The 23,256-nt window shown below is 38.9% G+C and overlaps 1 protein-coding gene across 1 annotated transcript in view; it reads right to left on the bottom strand.

Moving 5' to 3' along the window:
- Nucleotides 1–23,256, bottom strand: part of DOCK3 (dedicator of cytokinesis 3) — a 560,028-nt gene that overhangs the window by 215,511 nt on the left and 321,261 nt on the right. Inside the window, exon 6 of the mRNA XM_049640567.1 lies at nt 7,964–8,112. Coding sequence (XP_049496524.1) covers nt 7,964–8,112 — 149 coding nt within the window. The remainder of the gene's footprint in view (nt 1–7,963; nt 8,113–23,256) is intronic.

Here is a 23,256-nt window from a genome sequence, read left to right as displayed (position 1 = left end):
TATTCTTAATTTCTCTGATATTTCAGGTCTCTGGCTTCTAACACTTAAGGGATGTAAAAGCAGCAGTGTCATGGAAAGCAAGAGAAAGGTGAAGCACATCCTTTCTACCTTTCTTATCATAAAAAGCAATTTACACCATAAAGATAATTTTGCAGATATGATCTCAAAGTATTTAAAATACTTTTATATACATTTAGAAAAACAGAGGAAAGATTTTTAAATGGCATTAGTATTTGCATTAGGGAAGTGGAATCATCCAACTCATCATTAAAAACATTTCCCAAATTTCTATAGTCCTTCTTTTGAAACATTTTAAATACAAAAATGAATCAAAATTCTATACATATTCTTTAACCATTAGTGCTCACAAAATATATGATAGTCTAAATATTACAATTAAATAACAAAAAGACTGTGCACATATTCCACTCAAAACAGATGTTTTCAAAACAACAGCATAAGAAAAAAATTCCAATGGACCTAAGTCAATAGGACTAGGATTGAGTGTATGTGCTCTGTGGTTGTGTACCACACAGAGCAATGGGCATGCCTGGAGACTGGCATTTATGTACACTCTGTCTTAGCACTTTGATACACTTAGCTTGCTTGTCCATTCAACTATCCATGCAGACACCCATCCACTCACCCCATAGGTACTCTCTGAGGACCTACCATTTCCCACCAATGGTGCTGGGTATGGAGAATACAGCAGTTGTGAGTCAAGCAAATGTTCATATTCATCACACTGATTCTCCCCTGTCACTAGAGCACAGTTCCTTTTAGTTTCTTGATTTCATTATCATAGGCAATAGAAAAATTATTAATGGGTGATCTTATAAAAACCAAAGACTGAGTTCCTTCCACTGAGATAGTCTTCAAAGGAGGAAGAGTAGTTTTCCAAAGCTAAATCAGAGGACTGGCCTCACTGAAAAAAAGGCAGAGATGCTGCATGGTGAGAAGCCACACTCGTTCACTACAAATTTTATTCTGGAAAAGAGGTTTCTATTTCTCTCAGTGGTTTACCCTAAGAATAGTGAACAGTAAGTGCAGGGAGTGGTCAATTTAGTCTCTTCCCTGTCTTTGCAGCATGGGGAGGCAGTGCAACAGAATACTGAGGAGCATGGGCTCTGGTGTCAGATTGCCTGGTTTGCATTTTGGCTCTTCCACCAGGCCACACTATCTTATCTACTATCACAGGCTGTTGTAAAGATCAATCCATGGAAGCATTTAGCACACTGTCTGGCACTGCAAACTATTACTGCTGTTATAATTATCATAATTACGTGTGACATCATTAACAAAAATATGGCTTAAATTACAAGGATGGTGATCAAAGAGATACAATATCTGAAAAAGAGACTCTTGAACAGAGGGACACAAGCAGGAGAATTAATACATCTATGTATATCTATATACAGATGTAGTATAGAGCTGAGTTTTCAAAAATAGTCTAATCCTATAGGTGCACATTCTTCACAAAAACATTTAGTCTTGTCTTGCCACCTGGCACTGATCACTCATTCATTCCAATAGTTCAATACTTTATTACCACCTACTCTGTGCTAGCCTCATGCTGAACTTATGGACACAGGAGTGAATAAGAGATATTCCTAGTCCTACATTCTTTCAGGTGCAGCTCTTTAAAGGTCCTGAAACTCTGTATCAAATTATTTGAATCATATATATATGTTTATATATATATATATATATATATATATACACACACACACACACACACACATATATATGTGCATTCTAATATATATGTATATATATTACATATATATATGTAATACATACATATATATATATATATATATATGTAAGAATGTTTTATATTCTATTTTCTATTGTATCTTTTTCTTCTGGGGTTCCTCATCTAAACCACAGAACATAGAAAATAATTTGAAGTTAATTAATCATATACAATGGATGTGTTAAGGCGCCAGAACTTAGTTCTCTCCCAAAATTGGTTGAGAAAGACTAGCGATACTAGGATTTCCTGTATGTACTGGCTTTTTCTAACACTTATTGTAAAGAGATCATATGGCTAATAACTACACTAATGAAAGCCTAGTATATTTATATTTATACAATAACATAATATGACATAACTAATAACAGCTACCCTTTACTGAACATTTACTTGGGATAGGCATTTTATATATATCATCTTTAAGCACTATGGGAAGTAGACAGTATTAGATCCATTTTAAAATTGAGAAAACTAAAGTACAGAGAGGTTAACTAGGTGGACTATTAAGGCAGCAGAGTTGGGCTTGTCTCAAACTATGTCTGTCTTACTCTGAGCCTATGGTATTCCCACTTCTACCTGCTATTTTCTACTAATAACCATGACGGTTAAGTACTAATAAGTGACTGTAATCAATTTAGTCACAATAGTTTGAGGGATGATTTTTGTGTCAGTGTATCAATCCAGAGGAAACAAATACAGATTGGTGAATGAGTGGTCACCAGGCATAAAAACAAACCTGTTGTATTAGATACATTCACATGGTGCCTGCCAAGGGCAGGTATTGTGCTAAGTTCAGGGGATGATGATGAGCAAAACAGATGCAGAGAGACAGACACAGAGAGGACTGAGGGGAGAGAGGGAGGGAGAGAGGGAGAGAGAGGGAGAGTGAGAGAGGAAGGGAGAGAGAAATTTAGCCATTTGAACATAACTTCAAAGGATTTTGACACATGAATACTTTAAACATTGTTATCTCAGATTTCTTGGATATGGCAAGTTACTAATTGACAGGCACAACACCCTGTATCAGAGTAACTCTAAGAAGTCACTGGAAACTTCTGCTAATTTCAGATGTCCTAAAGCTGGAAAATATCACCATGTCCTTAAAGGAAAAGTACTGAGTCATAAGACCTTCTGAGTCCTAGCTAAAATCTACTTAGAGGAAACTTGTTGGGGTGAGGGATGGGGTGGCAGGATTTTCTGCATACTACAACCCAAGCTTCTGCTTGTCCTGCTTCCTCTAAAAGGAATTTCCTTGGTGAGGGGAAAAACTAAGCGGGAAGAATGGGATATGGGTGGGTTAAGATGCATGAAAAATCTGAGAGAGAAGGTACAAAAAGGGGGGGGGGTGTAGAGAGAATATGACAGAAGAAGATAAAGACAAGAGAAGAACTGGAAATTATGTATTTATTGGTGATTTGTCTTAATGTTGAGACTTTGGAATAAAAAGATACCGATTGTTTCATTTGATATTTATGATCAATAGAAACATTATCCTAATTCAACAGCTTATAAAGTGTTTAGACTATATTCAAATCTGTACTTTCTACCTGAAGAAGAAACACAAAAATCTCATAAATTATTCTATGAATAAAGCATTCCTTAGGTGTTTTTCTAAGGTAGAGATCAGTTAAGATGTGTCAATCCTGGATTAACACAAATTTAATTTAGCTATGCTATATAATGTGAGATTAAAGAGAAGAAACTTCTAGTAACATCTTTATGGAAGGTGCTGAAAATATTAACACATTAAAATTACATTACTAGAAATAATTTTAAAATTCCTTTGGAGAGGATATAATTAACTGACTTACTCTTTGAACAGACTTATGCAGACATAATGGCCAGCTCATTTGAGCACAACTTTTGTTTTATGCCCTTCATATTTCAGTTTCTAAAAATATAAGAACATAACTTTTTTTTTAATTTAATTTTTTATTTTTTAAAATTTACATCTAAATTAGTTAGCATATAGTACAACAATGATTTCAGGAGTAGATTCCTTAGTGCCCCTTACCCATTTAGCCAACCCCCCCTCCCACACCCCCTCTAGCAACCCTCAGTTTGTTCTCCATATTTATGAGTCTCTTCTGTTTTGTCCCCTTCCCTGTTTTTATATTATTTTTGTTTCCCTTCCCTTATGTTCATTTGTTTTGTCTCCTAAAGTCCTCGTATAGTGAAGTCATGATTTTTGTCTTTCTCTAACTTCACTTAGCATAATACCCTCCAGTTCCATCCATGTAGTTGCAAATGGCAAGATTTCATTCTTTTTGATTGCCAAGTAATACTTCATTTTATATATATACCACATCTTCTTTATCCATTCATCCATCGATGGACATTTAGGCTCTTTCCATACTTTGGCTATTGTTGATAGTGCTACTATAAACATGGGGGTGCATGTGTCCCTTCGAAACAGCACACCTGTATCCCATGGATAAATGCTTAATAGTGCAATTGCTGGGTCATAGGGTAGTTCTATTTTTAGTTTTTTGAGAGTGTTTTCCAGAGTAGCTGCTTTCCAGAGTGGCTGCACCAGCTTGCATTCCCACCAACATTGCAAAAGAGATCCTCTTTCTCCACATCCTCTCCAACATCTGTTGTTGCCTGAGTTGTTAATGTTCACCTTTCTGACAGGTGTAATGTGGTATCTCATTGTGGTTTTGATTTGTATTTCCACAATGAGTGATATTGAGCATTTTTTCATGTGTCGGTTGGCCATCTGGATGTGTTCTTTGGAGAAGTGTCAGTTAGTGTCTTTTGTCCATTTCTTCAATGGATTATCTGTTTTTTGGGTGTTGAGTTTGATAAGTTCTTTATAGATTTTAGATACTAACCCTTTATCTGATATGTCATTTATAAATATCTTCCCCCATTCTGTCAGTTGCCTTTTAGTTTTGCTGATTGTTTCCTTCACTGGTCTTTCTCTCTTTCTCTTCTTGAATATTTCTCTTCTTTATTTACTGGTATGTATAATTACAGCTAAACTGCAACATAATGATTTATATACAACTTGGTGTCATTGGTTCAAGTTTACAATTTGCTTGGCACATAGTAATATTATTTTTGAAATTATTACTGCCTTTGATTTATTAAATAAATATAATACCATTTTATAACAGTACTGTTTGTGGCTGAGGAAGTAGGATCAGTAGCTATGCCATATGTAACATACAGTATTTTGCTAAGATTTTTATTGCTGAAGTTAGATTTAGAGAATACTGTCTGATCTATGGTACACCTGAATCCATATTATATCATACAAGGAGTCTGTGGTGTGTGCCAGGTAACCCTACTGACAGTCAAGAGAGGGTTTAATTTAATGAAACAAACAAGGACAGAACTCTGTCACTTCAAAAGTTCACAAATAGCCAATTTAGGGTTGTACTTTTTGTTTTCTTTTCTAAGGAAGAACAGCACCACTCTGAGTTGGATCGACTTTATTAGATTTTGTGTTTCCTCCTTCCTAATGTGCTGTTCCACTTTTGTAAGAACACATTCACTTGTCAAGTCCCTTCTTAAGAAAGGAGCCATGAAAGGCAACTTCCACTTCCATGAATACTTTAAAATGGTTTTAGCTGGCCCTTACACTTAATTAGATAGTTTTGCTGTTAATACAATTCCGGCTGGCAAACCATTTCCTACAGAATTGTGAAGATACTACTTCATTATATCCCAGAATCTGGTATTACTGATAAAACTTTTGAGGTTGGTGTGATTCTTATTATTTTGTAAGAAGACTTGTTTTCCTGCCTGAAAACCTTTTAGGATCTTCTCTTCATCCCTGGAATACTGAAATATCTTACAATGCCTTGCTGTGGATTTTGGGCTTTTCCCCCATTCATTATGTTAGGTATTTGGTGGGATCTTCCAATCCAAGACTCCTGGCTCTTTGGCTCTGGGAAATTCTCTTCTATAATTTCTTTAGGATCTCCTCTTTATTGCCTGTGTTCTTTTTCTGGAAATTATAGCATCTGATATTAGGCCCCCTGGACTGAACCTTTGTATTGCTCTTCTTTTTTCAAACATTTCCCATCTTTTTGTTTTATTTTCCCAGAAATAACATAAAATTATCTTACTGTTCTCTTTTTGAATGTTTTATTTGGGAAATCACATTCTCTATTTCTTTTTCAGAGTACTTTATTTTACATAATGGATTTTGACTCTCTCTGAGGGTGCTGAGAGATTTTTTTTTAAGTTCTTTACTAATGTCTAGTTGTCTTGAGGGCCGGGTTATTTCCTTCCAATGGTGCAAAGTATTTTGTTTATCCTGGTCTTTCTCTCTTCTCTATGGAAGGATTTTTTTTGGTTTCTTTTATTTTTTATTTTAACCATATCACTATGAATCTAATCTTTTCTTTCTTTTTTTTAATATGAAATTTATTGTCAAATTGGCTTCCATACAACACCCAGTGCTCATCCCAACAGGTGCCCTCCTCAATGCCCACCACGCACTTTCCCCTCCCTCCCACCCCCATCAACCCTCAGTTTATTCTCAGTTTTTAAGAGTCTCTTATGGTTTGGCTCCCTCCCTAACTTTTTTTTTTTAATACCTGGTGATACTCAACTGTCCATCCCAATATATTTATTTTTTTAATTAAAAAAATTTTTTTAACGTTTATTCATTTTTTTGAGAGACAGAGACAGAGCATGAGTGGGGGAGGGGCAGAGAGAGAAAGAGACACAGAATCTGAAGCAGGCTCCAGGCTCCAAGCTGTCAGCACAGCCTGACACGGGGCTCGAACCCACGGACTGTAAGATTATGACCTGAGCCGAAGTCGGATGCTTAACCGACCAAGCCACCTCAAGGCGCCCCTGTCCATCCCAATTTAAAAAGCACTAGAAGTGTGGGGAGTTTTTGCACATGGTGGGTGACTAGCAAAGTTTCTTTCTGGTAAGTGGAAGGGATCTGGTCATTACAATTTGAAACCCTTACATAACACAATATGGAGGGCTTTGTAATAAAGGTCCCAGAGTACACTCTTGTTGCCCAGTTCCCCCAGGAAGTCTGTCTTTGTATTTGTTTATCTGAAACGACTGGCTGCCAGTCTTTTCTACTCATGGCAGTGGGTTATTCCTTTTATATACTTTTAAGCAATCCCCCTGCCTTTTTAAGCACCAAGGTATGCTCCTCCATGATTCTGCAAACTGCTGGACAGAACATCTCTTTCATTAGCTAAAGTTTCTTCCACATATACTGGGCTTCCTTCATCATTAATACTCTATCTACATTCAAGCTTCTAGAAATGAGTTCATATATTCCATTTATTGCTAGGCCCCCTCCCATTCTTTTTATTTTTCATTTCAATGACATCTTGAGAGGGTGAGGAGCTAAAGACTTGTACTAAAACATACATAAAGTATATGTATGACCAGGAAACAACCTGGACACTTTAAAGTTCAATGGACTTGATTTTAAGATAATGAGACAAAATCACTTGAGAATTGTATCAATTATTATATCTAGGAAGAAATAAAATTTGAATACTATCTACTCTAGCTTCCCAAGCCAAAGTCTTAGAATGCTATATATGACAAATAACCATACCTCTTGCATAAATGCAGGACTATTTTTGAATGACAAATTAGTTAAGAATATTCTGAAGTAGAGAATGTAGACAGTTCCCATTTGGAGTATATGCATACTCAGATAAATTGCATGGCTATAAAATGTAAAAGACACAGAAATCACATGAAAAAATAAAGATACTAAAAGATGAAACAGAAGTGTATGTACTCTGATTACTGAGATCTAGAATCAAAGAATTTGAGCTGGAAGAGACCTCACAGGATAATGCAGTCCAATTATTTAATATTCCAGAAGTGAAAATAAAAATTGAGATATATGGAGAACAAACTGAGGGTTACTGAAGGGGTTGTGGGAGGGGGGATGGGCTAAATGGGTAAGGGGCACTAAGGAATCTACTCTTGAAATCATTGTTGCACTATATGCTAACTAATTTGGATGTAAATTTAAAAAAATAAAAAATAAAATAAAATAAAAAACTGTGTGAGTTTCAGTGTGTAGAGCCAGTAAGTGCTCTTTGCTAAACCAAAAGAAACAACTACTCATCTTAAAAATGATCAAAGCTTAGTGCGGAATATAATAATGTCTTTTAATCACTAAAGAGAGTTTTGATCAGGTTCAAACTCTTTAAGAACTGAGTTAACATAAAGTAACTGAAATGCCCAAATGATATTCATACTTACTCATTACCCCAGTCCAGGCGCACGGTGATATGCCGCTTAACCTCCCGCACCTGATCCTGAGTGAGGTGACCAGACAGTAGCTGCCTTCGAAGGTCAATAAGTTCGTTCATCACATGGCGTAGCTTGTAGAAAAGATCTACTTTGTGTTTCTGAAAGGGCATTTTTGGTTTTGGGTGACATGAAAAAGGGATAAGGAAAAAGAATGAAAAAGAAAGAGAAATAGTTAAACTATGAAGTGTTCATTTCTCTGAATCTCTAAAAAAGGCAATGTAAAGAGGAGCATATTTAAGAATCTTAAAACAAAGTACTTAGTTCCTACTGTCTAAACATCTCTATATAGATAACATCTAACAAGTAATACAATTCCTCTGGATCATGCAAAATACCATTTATCTCTACTCCATTTTGGACAATTCATTTTCCAGTAAATCAGAGTTACTAAACTTAATCAGAACACAAAGTTAGACTCATAGGAGTCTACAGCTGATTTCCCTGTCAGAAGTTACTATGTATGTAACATCTCTGGTTTCTCTACGAGGGGTACTCAAGTTGGGGAAGGGAAGAGAGAATCACTTGCCCTACTTTGAAGGAACTAAGGTTCCAATAAAAAGCCACAATCTCTGGAGTAATATTCACTCCAGGTTTCCAGGCCTCATCTAGTTTTAATTAGCTTTTGTAAACAATATGCATCCCTAGTGTCAAAGATATGAACTCTTTTCAGTTTAATAAAAAATGTCACCTTTGTAAGAGTTAAATGGAAACACCTTAATGAATTTAATTATGGACATGATAGGGCTTTTAACAGATAAAAAGTGTAAATGCCATGACAGTAGATACTTGATGAAAAAGATTTACTTAAGAACATAGATTTAAAAACTAAAGTCTTATTTGCTCACAAGTGCAATCCTGGTTTGGAAATTTTTAGGTTTCTCTTTCGGTTATAGAGAAGCATGATTCTGTATGATAATTAAAACTCTTGGAATGTAACTTTTCTATAAGGAATGCTTTTTAAAGTCAGATCAACCTGTACCATAGGGTTAGTAAAGCCTCTATCTAGAATTTCCTCTAAAAAGACACTTGCCAAAATAAGCTTGATTAAAGTTAACTATAAATAAAATTAATAATAAAGTAAATGACAAACCAGCAGAATCAGCTAATATTCATGGCAATGATCTTATGATTAAAATGTTCAAGACCTCATGCTACTTAGAATTCATCTAATGGAGCATTAGACTTTTAAAATCCATCTCACAGAGAAACTATTTTTTTTTATGTTTATTTATTTTTGAGAGAGGGACTGAGTGCAAGCAGGGGAGGGGCAGTGAGAGAGGGAGACACAGAATCTGAAGCAGGCTCCAGGCTCTGAGCTGTCAGCACAGAGCTCAATGTGGGGGTTTAACTCATGAACCATGAGATCATGACCTGAGCTGAAGTCAGACGCTTAACTGACTGAGCCACTCAGGCGCCCCTCACAGGCAAAGTATTTTTAAATAGAAGACCTCAGGAATCATGCACTCTAACTACATCATTGCTAATAGCATGAGATCCTTTTTCACTCAATGTTTATACAAAGAAAAGTTAAGTACCTTGATGGTACACAATGCTGGCAGAATGAACTTAAAAATCCTTGTCAGTTCATATAAAAAGGCCTAAGAAAATTATATCATTTAGAATATTGAGATCTTAAGGTAAGCAACAAAGGCAATGTGGTGTCTCCTTCCAGCATATTCATTTATTTTTGATAAAATAGGGCCACCAAAGTTCAAAATAGAAAATTAGATTATTTTCCCATCAAACCATACCCAATAATCCACTGCATACATACACACAAGCATTTATTCAATCACTTGATTACAAACGCTTATGAAGCACCTGATGAATGCTATCACTATGTTGTGATCAAAAGTCCCCACCCTACTCTTAAAAACTGAGAATAAACTGAGGGTTGATGGGGGGTGGGAGGGAGGGGAAAGTGGGTGATGGGCACTGAGGAGGGCACCTGTTGTGATGAACACTGGGTATTGTATGGTAACCAATTTGACAATAAATTTCATATAAAAAAAAAGTCCCTACTCTCGTGGCTTCATTCTAGAGAGCAGAGACAGGCTGCAGACAAATAAATAATGGTAGTGATAAGTTCTAAAAATAAAATTATAGCAGAATAGAAATAGTGGGTGGCAAAGGGTGGGTTGGCTGGGGAGTGGGGGAAGGTAATACTTCAGGTAGGGTGGGCTTCTTTGGGAGCTGAACTTTAACTAGAAACCTGAATGAAACAAGGTGACAGCATTTGGGAAAACTGAGGAAGTTCAAATTTAAAACAAATTGAAAACAAAACTGGGGAAGTTTTAGAGGCATAAAAAACAGCAAGAACAAATGCCTTGATGTGGAAGTGGACTTGGCATGTTCAGAGAGAACAGAGAGGTCAGTGTACCTTCAGCAAAGTGAACAAGGGGGAGAGTGGTGATGATGCAGTCAGAGAAGTACCAGAGACCAGATCAGGCAGGGCTTTGGTAAGCCATGTTAAAGGGTTTGGCTTTTATTCCAAGCAAGATGGAATGCCACTGAAGATAGGGAGAATGATGTGATAGGATTAAGGCTTGAAAGCATCACTCTGAGTGCTGCTGAGAATAAACCACGAAAAGGCAAAAAGGAAGGCAGGGGTTCCAGTCAGCAGGCTATTTATTACAACAATCCACAGGATTACAGTTGACTAGACAAAGGTAAGAAGCATAATGTAAAACTTTTAGGGCCTGGGGTTTTGACATGTTTTGTAGGTTAAAGCTGTCAGGATCTGTGGATATATCAGATGTGGGATATGAGTGGAGTCAAGGATTTCTCTTTTTCTTGGCCTGGGAAGCATGACTGGAGGAGGGAAACAATGTTCAATTTTAACATGCTAGGTTTGACATTGAATTCCAGTATTTAGAGGTCATCTAGAGGAGTATCTAGCACAGGAAACAAAGAAGGAGAAAGGAGTGAGATGAGAGGAAAAGCAGGAGTGTAGTGAATACAGGGTTTTAATGAGGACTTTGTCAAATGCACTGACTGAGAAGTTAAATAAAATACAGACTGAGAGTTAAGCACTGCATTTGGGTTTGTGGTGGCCATCACTGATACCTATAAGGGCAATTTTGATGAAATTGTTGGAGTGAATTCAAGAGTAATGGGAGAGAAGAAAAATGGGAACAGAACACAGACAACTCTTGTAGAATTTTCAGTAATTGGAAGCAGAGAAATAAGATAGTAGAATAATGCTGTGCAATCAGGGGAGGGGTTTTTTTTCAATGAAACAAAATTTCAGGATACTCGTATGCTGAAGGGAATGATATAGTAAAAAGAAAAAAATTTGATGATGCAGATATTAAGTCTTTGAGTAGCCAAGAAGAGATGGGTCCCCAAGAAGGGAAGCTCTGCTTAGGCTAGATATTCCATATATTGTCACAGAGGAAAAGCATAGAATACGGATAATGACAAAGGCATTTGGGAGATTTGGTGACAGGAAAACGAAATTTTTCCTCCAGGTGCTTTATTCTCAAGGAAAAAAAGAAGCAAGGTCATCAGCCGAGAGTGACTAGAGTGGGAGGGAGTGTTAGAGATTTCAGAATAGGGAAGAAGTTGTAAAAGTTCCATAGAGAGTGGTAACACAACCTCGACAAGAGGTAGAGAGTTCAACTGTCAGATGATTTTGAGTTTTGTGAACACTAATTAAAAGTGTGGTTGTGTGTGTTTTTTAAGCCAAGGGTAATAATGTATATTGATGCTGAAATACCATGTATGTTAAGTATGTATGTATCACATATATGTATGTGTATGCATTTATATTTACGCACACACATATACACACATACACACAGTGTTTATGCAACACATACATGCACACATACACATACAGTATCAATGCAAAAATATACTAATATACTCCTTTAAGGCATTAAACAGTCATTTATTAAGAGTTTCTAACAGACCGTACTGTCCAAAGATGACTACAATACTCCCATCCCAAATACTATTCTGCAAAAATGTGACCTTCACACGCGTCCAGTATGAGATAGAGTCTGTTTCTTCACACCTTTGAATCTAGGAAGGCCCTGAGACTGCTCTGATCAACTGAACACAACAGCAGGAAGCTAAAGCTAGTTCTAGAAGCTGTCCTTAACTTGTCCAGCAGCTTCAGCTTCCTGTCTCTTGGAATATATGCTCCTTCTGGAAGGTTCCCTCTTAGAATCCAGCTGTCATGCTGTTAAAAGCCCAAGCTGCATGGAACGGCCACAAGGAGACACTCCATTAAGCAGTCCCACTGTGTGAGTGAGCCAACTTAGTTGCTATCCCTAGCCCAGGAGAACTTTCAGGAGATTACAGCCCCTACCAAAATCTGACTGCAACATGAGAAACCCTCTGTGAAAACCACCCAACTGAGCTCACTCTATCCAGAGAAGAATGAAATATAATAAACAGTTGTTTTAAGCCACTAAGACTTGGAGTCGTTTGTTATGCAGATAATTGGAAAAACTGTACAGTATTTTCTCCCACTACAAAATCAGTTGTTTCTAATTATATGAAGCCAGGAATGCTAACTCTGCACTAAGAATGAAACGGGTCACATCATCAGAAAGCAGAACTATGATTACAATCAATGTGATGCTAATTTCTTTCTCCAGGCCAACCCAATGAGCTCTGTGACCAGAGCTCCTAGCACTAGAGGCTGCTCCACTAGCACTGCTCTGACACCACACTGCACTCTTGGGTTTGCTGGCAGTAAACACACACCATTCAAAGTGAGCAATCTTGAGTGACTGGCCACAGAGTACAAAATTTACCTAGGAACACTTGACACCACAGGACAGTTGAATGTCTCACTTTGGCTGAACGATGCTTTTCTACTGAGACTCCTGCTCTTCAGTAGATTAAAATAACAGTACAATTAGGTTGGTGGTAAGTTTTAGCTTTCCTGCATAATCATCCCTAGTTCCTGTCAAGGCTAAAATAAATGCAGGAGAATTTTTTTAAAGGGCGGGGCGAGTTAAGATGGCAGAGTAGTATGGAGACCCTGAGCTTGTCTTGCCCCTGAAATGCAGCTATATTAGCATAAAACCATTTTGAACACCTAGGAAATCGATCTGAGGATTAACGCAACAATCTGCATAATTTGAGCCAGACAACTTGGCAGATACATAGTGCAGAGAGGTAAACTGAAGGAGAGAAAAGCCACGGAGCCATGGAGGGTAGGGAACCTTTTTTGTGGAGAGGACAAAGAGAAAGGGAGAGAGTGCAGCATGTTGGAACACACAAGAAAAGCACTACCCCCAAAAGAAGCTGGAAAGAAAGAGTGAAAACACAGGGGACTAGACAAGAAATCTGTTCCCCAAAACCATTGAGAAAGAGAAAGGAGAGGGTTTTAACATCACCAGGATTCTATAAACAGTGGAGCAAAGAATCTAAAGGTCCAGAGTTCAGTGCCTGGTGGTATTCTGGTGAGGAAGTAGAGGAAACTCCCATGATTAGGCAGTGTGGTCTGAGGGGTCCGTGTACCACACAGGGAGAAGCAGTTCCCCAGCTTGGAGTGCATTTGGTAGAGGCCATATGGTTTCTCCACAGGCAAAAGTCCTGGCAGACCATGGAGAGCTGCCACATTTACCGATATTGGAACAAAGACCCCAGAGTACAGCAAAACTTGGTGCCAGTTGTGTAATCTGATTTACCATAAACTCTAAGCCTCTGCTGCTGCACAACATTTTCAGGGACAAGCCAGGACTTGCCATTGCTTGGCAAAACCCTCCTCCAGAGAATCAGAACGGGTCCAAAGCCACAGGGGTCTCTGAAGTGCTGTGTTTTGAAACACAGCCCCATCTCAGATAAAACTCTAGAGCGAAGTAACACCTGGCAGGCAGACAGCTTGGATACAGGGTAAAGGTGGGGAGCAGACGGAAGCCTGAGATAAAGGAGGGGTGCTTGATAGTGTGTCTGTGAGGGCACAAAATTTCCAAGCCAGAGACTAGAGAGCTGGGTGAAGCCACTTTTACCTCATGGATAGACCACAGTGAGCTAAGAAGCACCACCAAGTGGCAAACAGAGCCACTACACCAAGCTCCATGCTCCTGTGCCCTCCAGACACATCCCCCAGAAGACCAGCACAAATCCCTTCCACCTGCTTAGTCTACGGACTAAAGTGTGCTCCAAAGTATAAGTTCTAAGGGAACAGGATGCAGCTTCATTTGGATTTCATCCTGTTTGCTTGTTCATTTTCTTTGCTTCTGTTTATACTTACATTGTTTTTTCTTTCTTCTCCCTTTCTTGGACACAGAAACAACAAATTTTTTTTTTAATTTCTTAAAATTTTTGTCGGGAAGACGGCGGCGTAGGAGGACACTGGGCTCACCACGTCCTGTGGATCACTTAGATTCCACCCACACCTGCCTAAATAACCCAGAAAACCACCAGAAGACTAGCAGAACGGATTTTCTGGAGCCAAGCGTAGACAAGAGGCCCATGGAAGAGGGTAGGAAGGGCGGAGAGGCGATGCGCACTACACGGACTGGCGGGAGGGAGCCAGGGCAGAGGGGAAGCCCCTGGCAAAGCAGAGCCCCAGAGTCTGGCTTGCAAAAGCGGAGGGGCCAGAAGGAGTGTGTTCGGACAGCAAGCGGGACTTAACATCTGGAAGGTTATAAGTTAACAGCCCTGCTCGGAGAGCGGGAGGGCTGGAGGAGAACGGGAGGGAGAGTTGTTGAGCCCCGGACGACAGAGCTCAGCATGGCGGGGAACAAAGGCGCTTGCCAACGCCATCTCCCTCGCCCATCCCCCAGCCAAAATCCCAAAGGGAACCAGTTCCCATCACAGAACTTGTTTGCACCGCGCAAACACCCAACGCTGTGCTTCTGTGGAGCCACCCCTCCGGCGGGTCTGACTCAATCCCAGTGCCACAGGGCCCCTCCTGAAGCAGATCTCCGAAGGAAAAGCGAGCTGAGCCTGCCCCTCCCAACCCTGTGCACCTTGCCGATCCACCCCAGCTAATACGCCAGATCCCCAGCACCACAAGCCAGGCAGTGTGCAAGTAGCCCAGATGGGGCACGCCACCCCACAGTGAATCCCGCCCCTAGGAGAGGGGAAGAGAAGGTGCACACCAGTCTGACTGTAGACCCAGGGTGGGCTGGGGGCAGACATCAGGTCTGACTGTGGCCCCGCCCACCAATGCAAGTTATTCAAGACAGCACAGAGGAAGTGCCCTGCAGATCTGCACCACTCCAGGGACTATCCAAAATGACGAAACAGAAGAATTCCCCTCAAAAAACCCTCCAGGCAATAATGACAGCTAACGAATTGATCAAAAACGATTTAAACAATATAACAGAAAGTGAATTTAGAATAATAGTCATAAAATTAATCGCTGGGCTTGAAAACAGTAAAAAGGACAGCAGAGAATCTATTGCTACAGAGATCAAGGGACTAAGGAACAGCCAGGAGGAGCTAAATAATGCTATTAATGAGCTACAAAATAAAATGGAGACGACCACAGTTCGGATTGAAGAGGCAGAGGAGAGAATAGGTGAACTAGAAGATAAAATTATGGAAAAAGAAGAAGCTGAGAAAAAGAGAGATAAAAAAATCCAGGAGTATGAGGGGAAAATTAGAGAACTAAGTGATGCACTAAAGAGAAATAATCTACGCATAATTGGTATTCCAGAGGAGGAAGAGAGAGGGAAAGGTGCTGAAGGTGTACTTGAAGAAATAATAGCTGAGGACCTCCCTGATCTAGGGAAGGAAAAAGGCACTGAAATCCAAGAGGCACAGAGAACTCCCTTCAGACGTAACTTGAATCAATCTTCTGCACGACATATCATAGAGAAACTGGCAAAATACGAGGATAAAGAGAAAATTCTGAAAGCAGCTAGGGATAAACGTGCTCTAACATATAAAGGGAGACCGATAAGACTCGTGACGGATCTCTCTACTGAAACTTGGCAGGCCAGAAAGGGATGGCAGGAAATCTTCAATGTGATGAACAGAAAAAATATGCAGCCGAGAATCCTCTATCCAGCAAATCTGTCATTTAGAATAGAAGGAGAGACAAAGGTCTTCCCAAACAAACAAAAACTGAAGGAATTCATCACCACTAAACCAGCCCTACAAGAAATCCTAAGGGAGATCCTGTGAGACAAAGTACCAGAGACATCGCTACAAGCATGAAACCTACAGACATCACAATGACTCTAAACCCATATTTTTCTATAATAACACTGAATGGAAATGGACTAAATGTGCCAACCAAAAGACATAGAGTATCATAATGGATAAAAAACAAGACCCATCTAATGTTGTCTACAAGAGACTCATTTTAGACCTGAAGACACTTTCAGATTGAAAGTGAGGGGATGGAGAACTATTTATCATGCTACTGGAAGCCAAAAGAAAGCTGGAGTAGCCATACTTATATCAGACAAACTAGACTTTAAATTAAAGGTTGTAACATGAGATGAAGAAGGGCATTATATAATAATTACAGGGTCTATCCATCAAGAAGAACTAACAATTATAAATGTCTATGCGCCGAATACGGGAGCCCCCAAATATATAAAACAATTACTCACAAACATAAGCAACCTTATTGATAAGAATGTGGTAATTGCAGGGGACTTTAATACCCCACTTACAACAATGGATAGATCATCTAGACACATGGTCAATAAAGAAACAAATAAAGAAACAATGATACATTGGATCATATGGACTTGACAGATATATTTAAAACTCTGCATCCCAAAGCAACAGAAAATACTTTCTTCTCAAGTGCACATGCAACATTCTCCAAGATAGATCACATACTGGGTCACAAAACAGCCCTTCATAAGTATACAAGAATTGAGATCATACCATGCATACTTTCGGACCACAATGCGATGAAGCTTGAAATCAACCACAGAAAAAGTCTGGAAAACCTCCAAAAGCATGGAGGTTAAAGAACACCCTACTAAAGAATGAATGGGTCAACCAGGCAATTAGAGAAAAAATTTAAAAATATATGGAAAGACACGAAAATGAAAATACAACAATCCAAATGCTTTGGGATGCAGCGAAGGCAGTCCTGAAAGGAAAATACATTGCAATCCAGGCCTATCTCAAGAAACAAGAAAAATCCCAAATACAAAATCTAACAGCACACCTAAAGAAAATAGAAGCAGAACAGCAAAGACACCCCAAACCCAGCAGAAGAAGAGAAATAATAAAGGTCAGAGCAGAAATAAACAATATAGAATCTAAAAAAACTGTAGAGCAGATCAATGAAATCAAGAGTTGGTTTTTTGAAAAAAAAAAAAAAAAAAACCTGATAAACCTCTAGCCAGGCTTCTCAAAAAGAAAAGGGAGACGACCCATATAGATAAAATCAGGAATGAAAATGGAATTATTACAAACAATCCCTCAGAAATACAAGCAATTATCAGGGAATACTATGAAAAAATATATGCCAACAACTGGACAATCTGGAAGAAATGGACAAATTCCTAAACACCCACACTCTTCCAAAACTCAAACAGGAGGAAATAGAAAGCTTGAACAGAACCATAACCAGCGAAGAAATTGAATCAGTTATCAAAAATCTCCCCCAAAATAAGAGTCCAGGACCAGATGGCTTCCCTGGGGAATTCTACCAGACATTTAAAGCAGAGATAATACCTATCCTTCTCAAGCTATTCCAAGAAATATAAAGGGAAGGACAACTTCCAGACTGATTCTAAGAAGCCAGTATTACTTTGATTCCTAAACCAAACAGAGACCCAGTAAAAAAAGAGAACTGCAGGCCAATATCCCTGATGAAAATGGATGCAAAAACTCTCAATAAGATACTAGCAAATCGATTTCAACAGCTTATAAAAAGAATTATTCACCATGATCAAGTGGGATTCATTCCTGGGATGCAGGGTTGGTTCAACATTCGCAAATCAATCAACGTGATACATCACATTAATAAAAGATAAGAACCATATGATCCTGGCAATCGATGCAGAAAAAGCATTTGACAAAATTCAGCATCCTTTCTTAATAAAAACCCTCGAGAAAGTCGGGATAGAAGGAACATACTTAAACATCATAAAAGCCATTTATGAAAAGCCCACAGCTAATATCATCCTTAATGGGGAAAAACTGAGAGCTTTCCGCCTGAGATCAGGAACACGACAGGGATGCCCACTCTCACCACTGTTGTTTAACATAGTGTTGGAAGTGCTAGCATCAGCAATCAGACAACAAAAGGAAATCAAAGGCATCAAAATTGGCAAAGATGAAGTCAATCTTTCTTTCACTTTTTGCAGATGACATGATAATATCCTGATAGACTCCACCAAAAGTCTGCTAGAACTGATACATGAATTCAGCAAAGTTGCAGGATACAAAATCAATGTACAGAAATCAGTTGCATTCTTATACACTAATAATGAAGCAACAGAAAGACAAATAAAGACACTGATCCCATTCACAATTGCACCAAGAAGCATAAAATACCTAGGAATAAATCTAACCAAAGATGTAACAGATCTGTATGCTGAAAACTATAGAAAGCTTATGAAGGAAATGGAAGAAGATATAAAGAAATGGAAAAACATTCCATGCTCAGGGGTTGGAAGAATAAATATTGTCAAAATGTCAATACTACCCAAAGCTATCTACACATTCAATGCAATCCCAATCAAAATTGCACCAGCATTCTTCTCAAAGCTAGAACAAGCAATCCTAAAATTCATATGGAACCACAAAAGGCCCCGAATAGCCAAAGTAATTTTGAAGAAGAAGACCAAAGCAGGAGGCATCACAATCCCAGACTTTAGCTTCTACTACAAAGCTGTAATCATCAAGACAGCATGGTATTGGCACAAAAACAGACACATAGACCAATGGAATAGAATAGAAACCCCAGAACTAGACCCACAAACGTATGGCCAACTCATCTTTGACAAAGCAGGAAAGAATATCCAATGGAAAAAAGACAGTGTCTTTAACAAAGGGTGCTGGGAGAGCTGGACAGCAACATACAGAAGAATGAAACTAGACCACTTTCTTACACCATTCACAAAAATAAACTCAAAATGGATGAAGGACCTGAATGTGAGACAGGAAACCATCAAAACCCTAGAGGAGAAAACAGGAAAAGACCTCTCTGATCTCAAAGGCAAGGAAATTAAAAGTGAAAATGAACTATTGGGACCTTATGAAGATAAAAAGCTTCTGCACAGCAAAGAAACAATCAACAAAACTAAAAGGCAACCAACGGAATGGGAAAAGATATTTGCAAGTGACATATCGGACAAAGGGCTAGTATCCACAATCTATAAAGAGCTCACCAAACTCCATACCGGAAAAACAAATAATCCAGTGAAGAAATGGGCACAAAACATGAATAGACACTTCTGTAAAGAAGACATCCAGATGGTCAACAGGCTCATGAAAAGATGCTCAACGTCGCTCCTCATCAGGGAAATACAAATCAAAACCACACTCAGGTATCACCTCACGTCAGTCAGAGTGGCCAAAATGAAGAAATCAGGAGACTATAGATGCTGGAGAGGATGTGGAGAAACGAGAACCCTCTTGCACTGTTGGTGGGAATGCAAACTGGTGCAGCCGCTCTGGAAAACAGTGTGGAGGTTCCTCAGAAAATTAAAAATAGACCTACCCTATGACCCAGCAGTAGCACTGCTAGGAATTTACCCAAGGGATACAGGAGTACTGTTGAATAGGGGCACTTGTACCCCAATGTTTATAGCAGCACTCTCAACAATAGCCAAATTGTGGAAACAGCCTAAATGCCCATCAACTGATGAATGGGTAAAGAAATTGTGGTTTTTATACACAATGGAGTACTACATGGCAATGAGAAAGAAGGAAATATGGCCCTTTGTAGCAACGTGGATGGCATTGGAGAGTGTGATGCTAAGTGAAATAATTCATACAGAGAAAGACAGATACCATATGTTTTCACTCTTATGTGGATCCTGAGAAACTTAACAGAAACCCATGGGGGAGGGGAAGGAAAAAAAAAAAGAGGTTAGAGTGGGAGAGAGCCAAAGCATAAGAGACTCTGAAAAACTGAGAACAAACTGAGGGTTGATTGGGGGTGGGAGGGATGGAGGGGAAGGTGGGTGATGGGTATTGAGGAGGGCACCTTTTGGGATGAGCACTGGGTGTTGTATGGAAGCCAATTTGACAATAAATTTCATATATTGAAAAATATATATATAGTTTATTGTCAAATTGGCTTCCATACAACACCCAGTGCTCATCCCACAGGTGCCCTCCTCAATAACCATCATCCACTTTCCCCTCCCTCCCACCCCCCATCAACCCTCAATTTGTTCTCGGTATTTAAGAGTCTCTTAATGGTTTGCCTCCTTCCCTCTCTGTAACTTTTTTTTTCCCCCTTGCTCTCCCCCTGGTCTTCTGTCAAGTTTCTCAAGATCCACATATGAGTGAAAGCATATGGTATCTGTCTTTCTCTGCCTGACTTATTTCACTTAGCATAACAGTCTCCAGTTCCATCCATGTTGCTATAAATGGTCAGATTTCATTCTTTCTCATTGCCAAGTAGTATTCCATGTGTATATAAACCACATCTTCTTTATCCATTCGTCAGTTGATGGACATTTTGGCTGTTGCCATAACTTGGTTATTGCTGATAGTACTGCCATAAACATTGGGGTGCATTTGCCCTTCAGATCAACATTTTTTTCTATCCTTTGGATGAATACCTAGTAGTGCAATTGCTGGATTGTAGGGTAGTTCTATTTTTAATTTTTTGAGGAACCTCCATACTGTTTTCCAGAGTGTCTGTACCAATTTGCATTCCCACCAACAATGCAAAAGAGTTCCTTTTTCTCCACATCCTTGCCAATATCTGTTTTTTTCTGAGTAGTTAATTTTAGCCATTCTGAGAGGTGTGACGTGGTATCATTGTGGTTTTGATTTGTATTTCCATCATTATGAGTGATATTGAGCATCTTTTCATGTGTCTGTTAGCATGTGGATGTCTTCTTTGGAAAAGTGTCTATTCATGTCTTCTGCCCATTTCTTCACTGGATTATTTGTTTTTTGGGTGTTGAGTTTGCTAAGTTCTTTATAGATTTTGAACACTAACCCTTATCTGATATATGTGATTTGCAAATATCTTCTCCCATTCCATCAGTTGCCTTTTATTTTGTTGATTGTTTCTTTGCAATGCAGAAGCTTTTTATCTTGATGAGGTCCCAGTAATTCATTTTTGCTTCTCTTTCCCTTGCCTCTGGAAACATGTTAAGTAAGACGTTGCTGTGGCCGAGGTTAAAGAAGTTGCTACCTATGTTATCTTGTAGGAGTCACATGGTTTCCTGTCTCATGTTTAGGTTTTTCATCCATTTTGAATTTACTTTGTGTATGGTGTAAGACAGTGGTCCAGTTTCATTCTTCTGCATGTCAATGTCCAGTTTTCCCAACACCACTTGCTGAAGAGACTTTCTTACATTGGATGTTCTTTCCTGCTTTGTTAAAGATTAGCTGGCCATACATTTGTGGGTCCACTTCTGGGTTCTCTGTTCTAGTACATTGATCTATGTGTCTGTGTTTATGCCACTACCATACTGTCTTGATGACTACAGTTTTGTAATATAGCTTAACGTCCAGAATTATGATGCCTCCAGCTTTCCTTTTCTTTTTCAACATTCCTTTGGCTATTTGGGGTCTTTTGTGGTTCCATACAAATTTTCTGATTGTTTGTTCTATCTCTGTGAAGAATTCTGGTGTTATTGGGGCGCCTGGGTGGCGCAGTAGGTTAAGCGTCCGACTTCAGCCAGGTCACGATCTCACGGTCCGTGAGTTCGAGCCCCGCGTCAGGCTCTGGGCTGATGGCTCGGAGCCCGGAGCCTGTTTCCGATTCTGTGTCTCCCTCTCTCTCTGCCCCTCCCCCGTTCATGCTATGTCTCTCTCTGTCCCAAAAATAAATTAAAAAAAAAAAAACGTTGAAAAAAGAATTCTGGTGTTATTTTGATAGGGATTGCATTGAATGTTTAGATTGCTTTGGGTAGTATAGACATTTTAACAATATTTGTTCTTTCCTCCATGAGCATAGAAGCTTTTCCATTTCTTTGAGTCTTCTTCTGTTTCTTTCATAAGCTTTCTAAAGTTTTCAGCATATAGATCTTTTACCTCTTTGGTTAGGTTTATTCCTGGATATCTTGCGGGTTTTGTTGCAATTGTGAAACCATAAGAGAGCCTTAAATACAGAGAATAAACTGAGGGTTTCTGGGGGGTGGCATGGAGGGATAGGTTAAATGGGTGATGGGCATTAAGGAGGGAATTTTGGGGGGAAGAACACTGTGTTTCATGTCATATGTAAGAGATGAATCACTGGGTTCTACTCCTGAAGCCTAGACTACACTGTATGTTAACTAACTTGAATTTAAATAAGAAAATAAAAATAAAGATACTGCTTACTTAAGTGGAATATATTTTCTACAGTCTGTTTTGAAGCTATATATATTATTCATACACACACACATTACACTTACAAATGTTTTATTTATTTATTTATTTATTTATCTATCTATCTATCTCAATGTAGATAACATACAGTGTAGTCTTGGCTTCAGGAGTAGAATCTAGTGATTCATCACTTAAATATAACACCCAGTGTTCATCCCAACAAGTGCCCTCCTTAATGCCCATCACCCATTTTCCCTACTCCCAATAACCCTCAGTTTGTTCTCTGTATTTCAGAGTCCATTATGTATTTTTAATGTTCCATATTTTATTTGATAATAGTACCTTATTGAGATGGACTTAATCTTATTTTAAAAGTCCTTTGTTACTTCATTTAAAAGTCCTTCATTATTTCATTTAAGAGTGATGAGCTTCTTTTTAGGTCACTGTGTTTCATCTTTCATGTTTCTGCTGAGGTTACAGTCTCAGCCACAGTGTCCTGGTCACCATATTTAAAATTGTAAATGTTTATCTCACACTCCTTCTTTCTTTCTTTCTTTTAATACAAAATTTATTGTCAAATTGGTTTCCATACAACACCCAGTGCTCATCCCAACAGGTGCCTTCCTCAGTACCCCTCACCCACCCTCCCCTTCCTCCCACCCCCCATCAACCCTCAGTTTGTTCTCAGTTTTTAAGAGTCTCTTATGTTTTTGCTCCCTCCCTCTCTAACCTTTTTTTCCTTCCCCTCCCTCATGGTCTTCAGTTAAGTTTCTCAGGATCCACATAAGAGTGAAAACATACGGTGTCTGTCTTTCTCTGTATGACTTATTTCCCTTAGCATCACACTCTCCAGTTCT

Source organism: Panthera uncia, chromosome A2 (assembly GCF_023721935.1).
Source record: "Panthera uncia isolate 11264 chromosome A2, Puncia_PCG_1.0, whole genome shotgun sequence".
In the NCBI taxonomy this organism is placed as follows: domain Eukaryota; kingdom Metazoa; phylum Chordata; class Mammalia; order Carnivora; family Felidae; genus Panthera; species Panthera uncia.
Note: the sequence above shows the minus strand (reverse complement) of the source record. Positions and strands in the feature narration are given on the sequence as shown.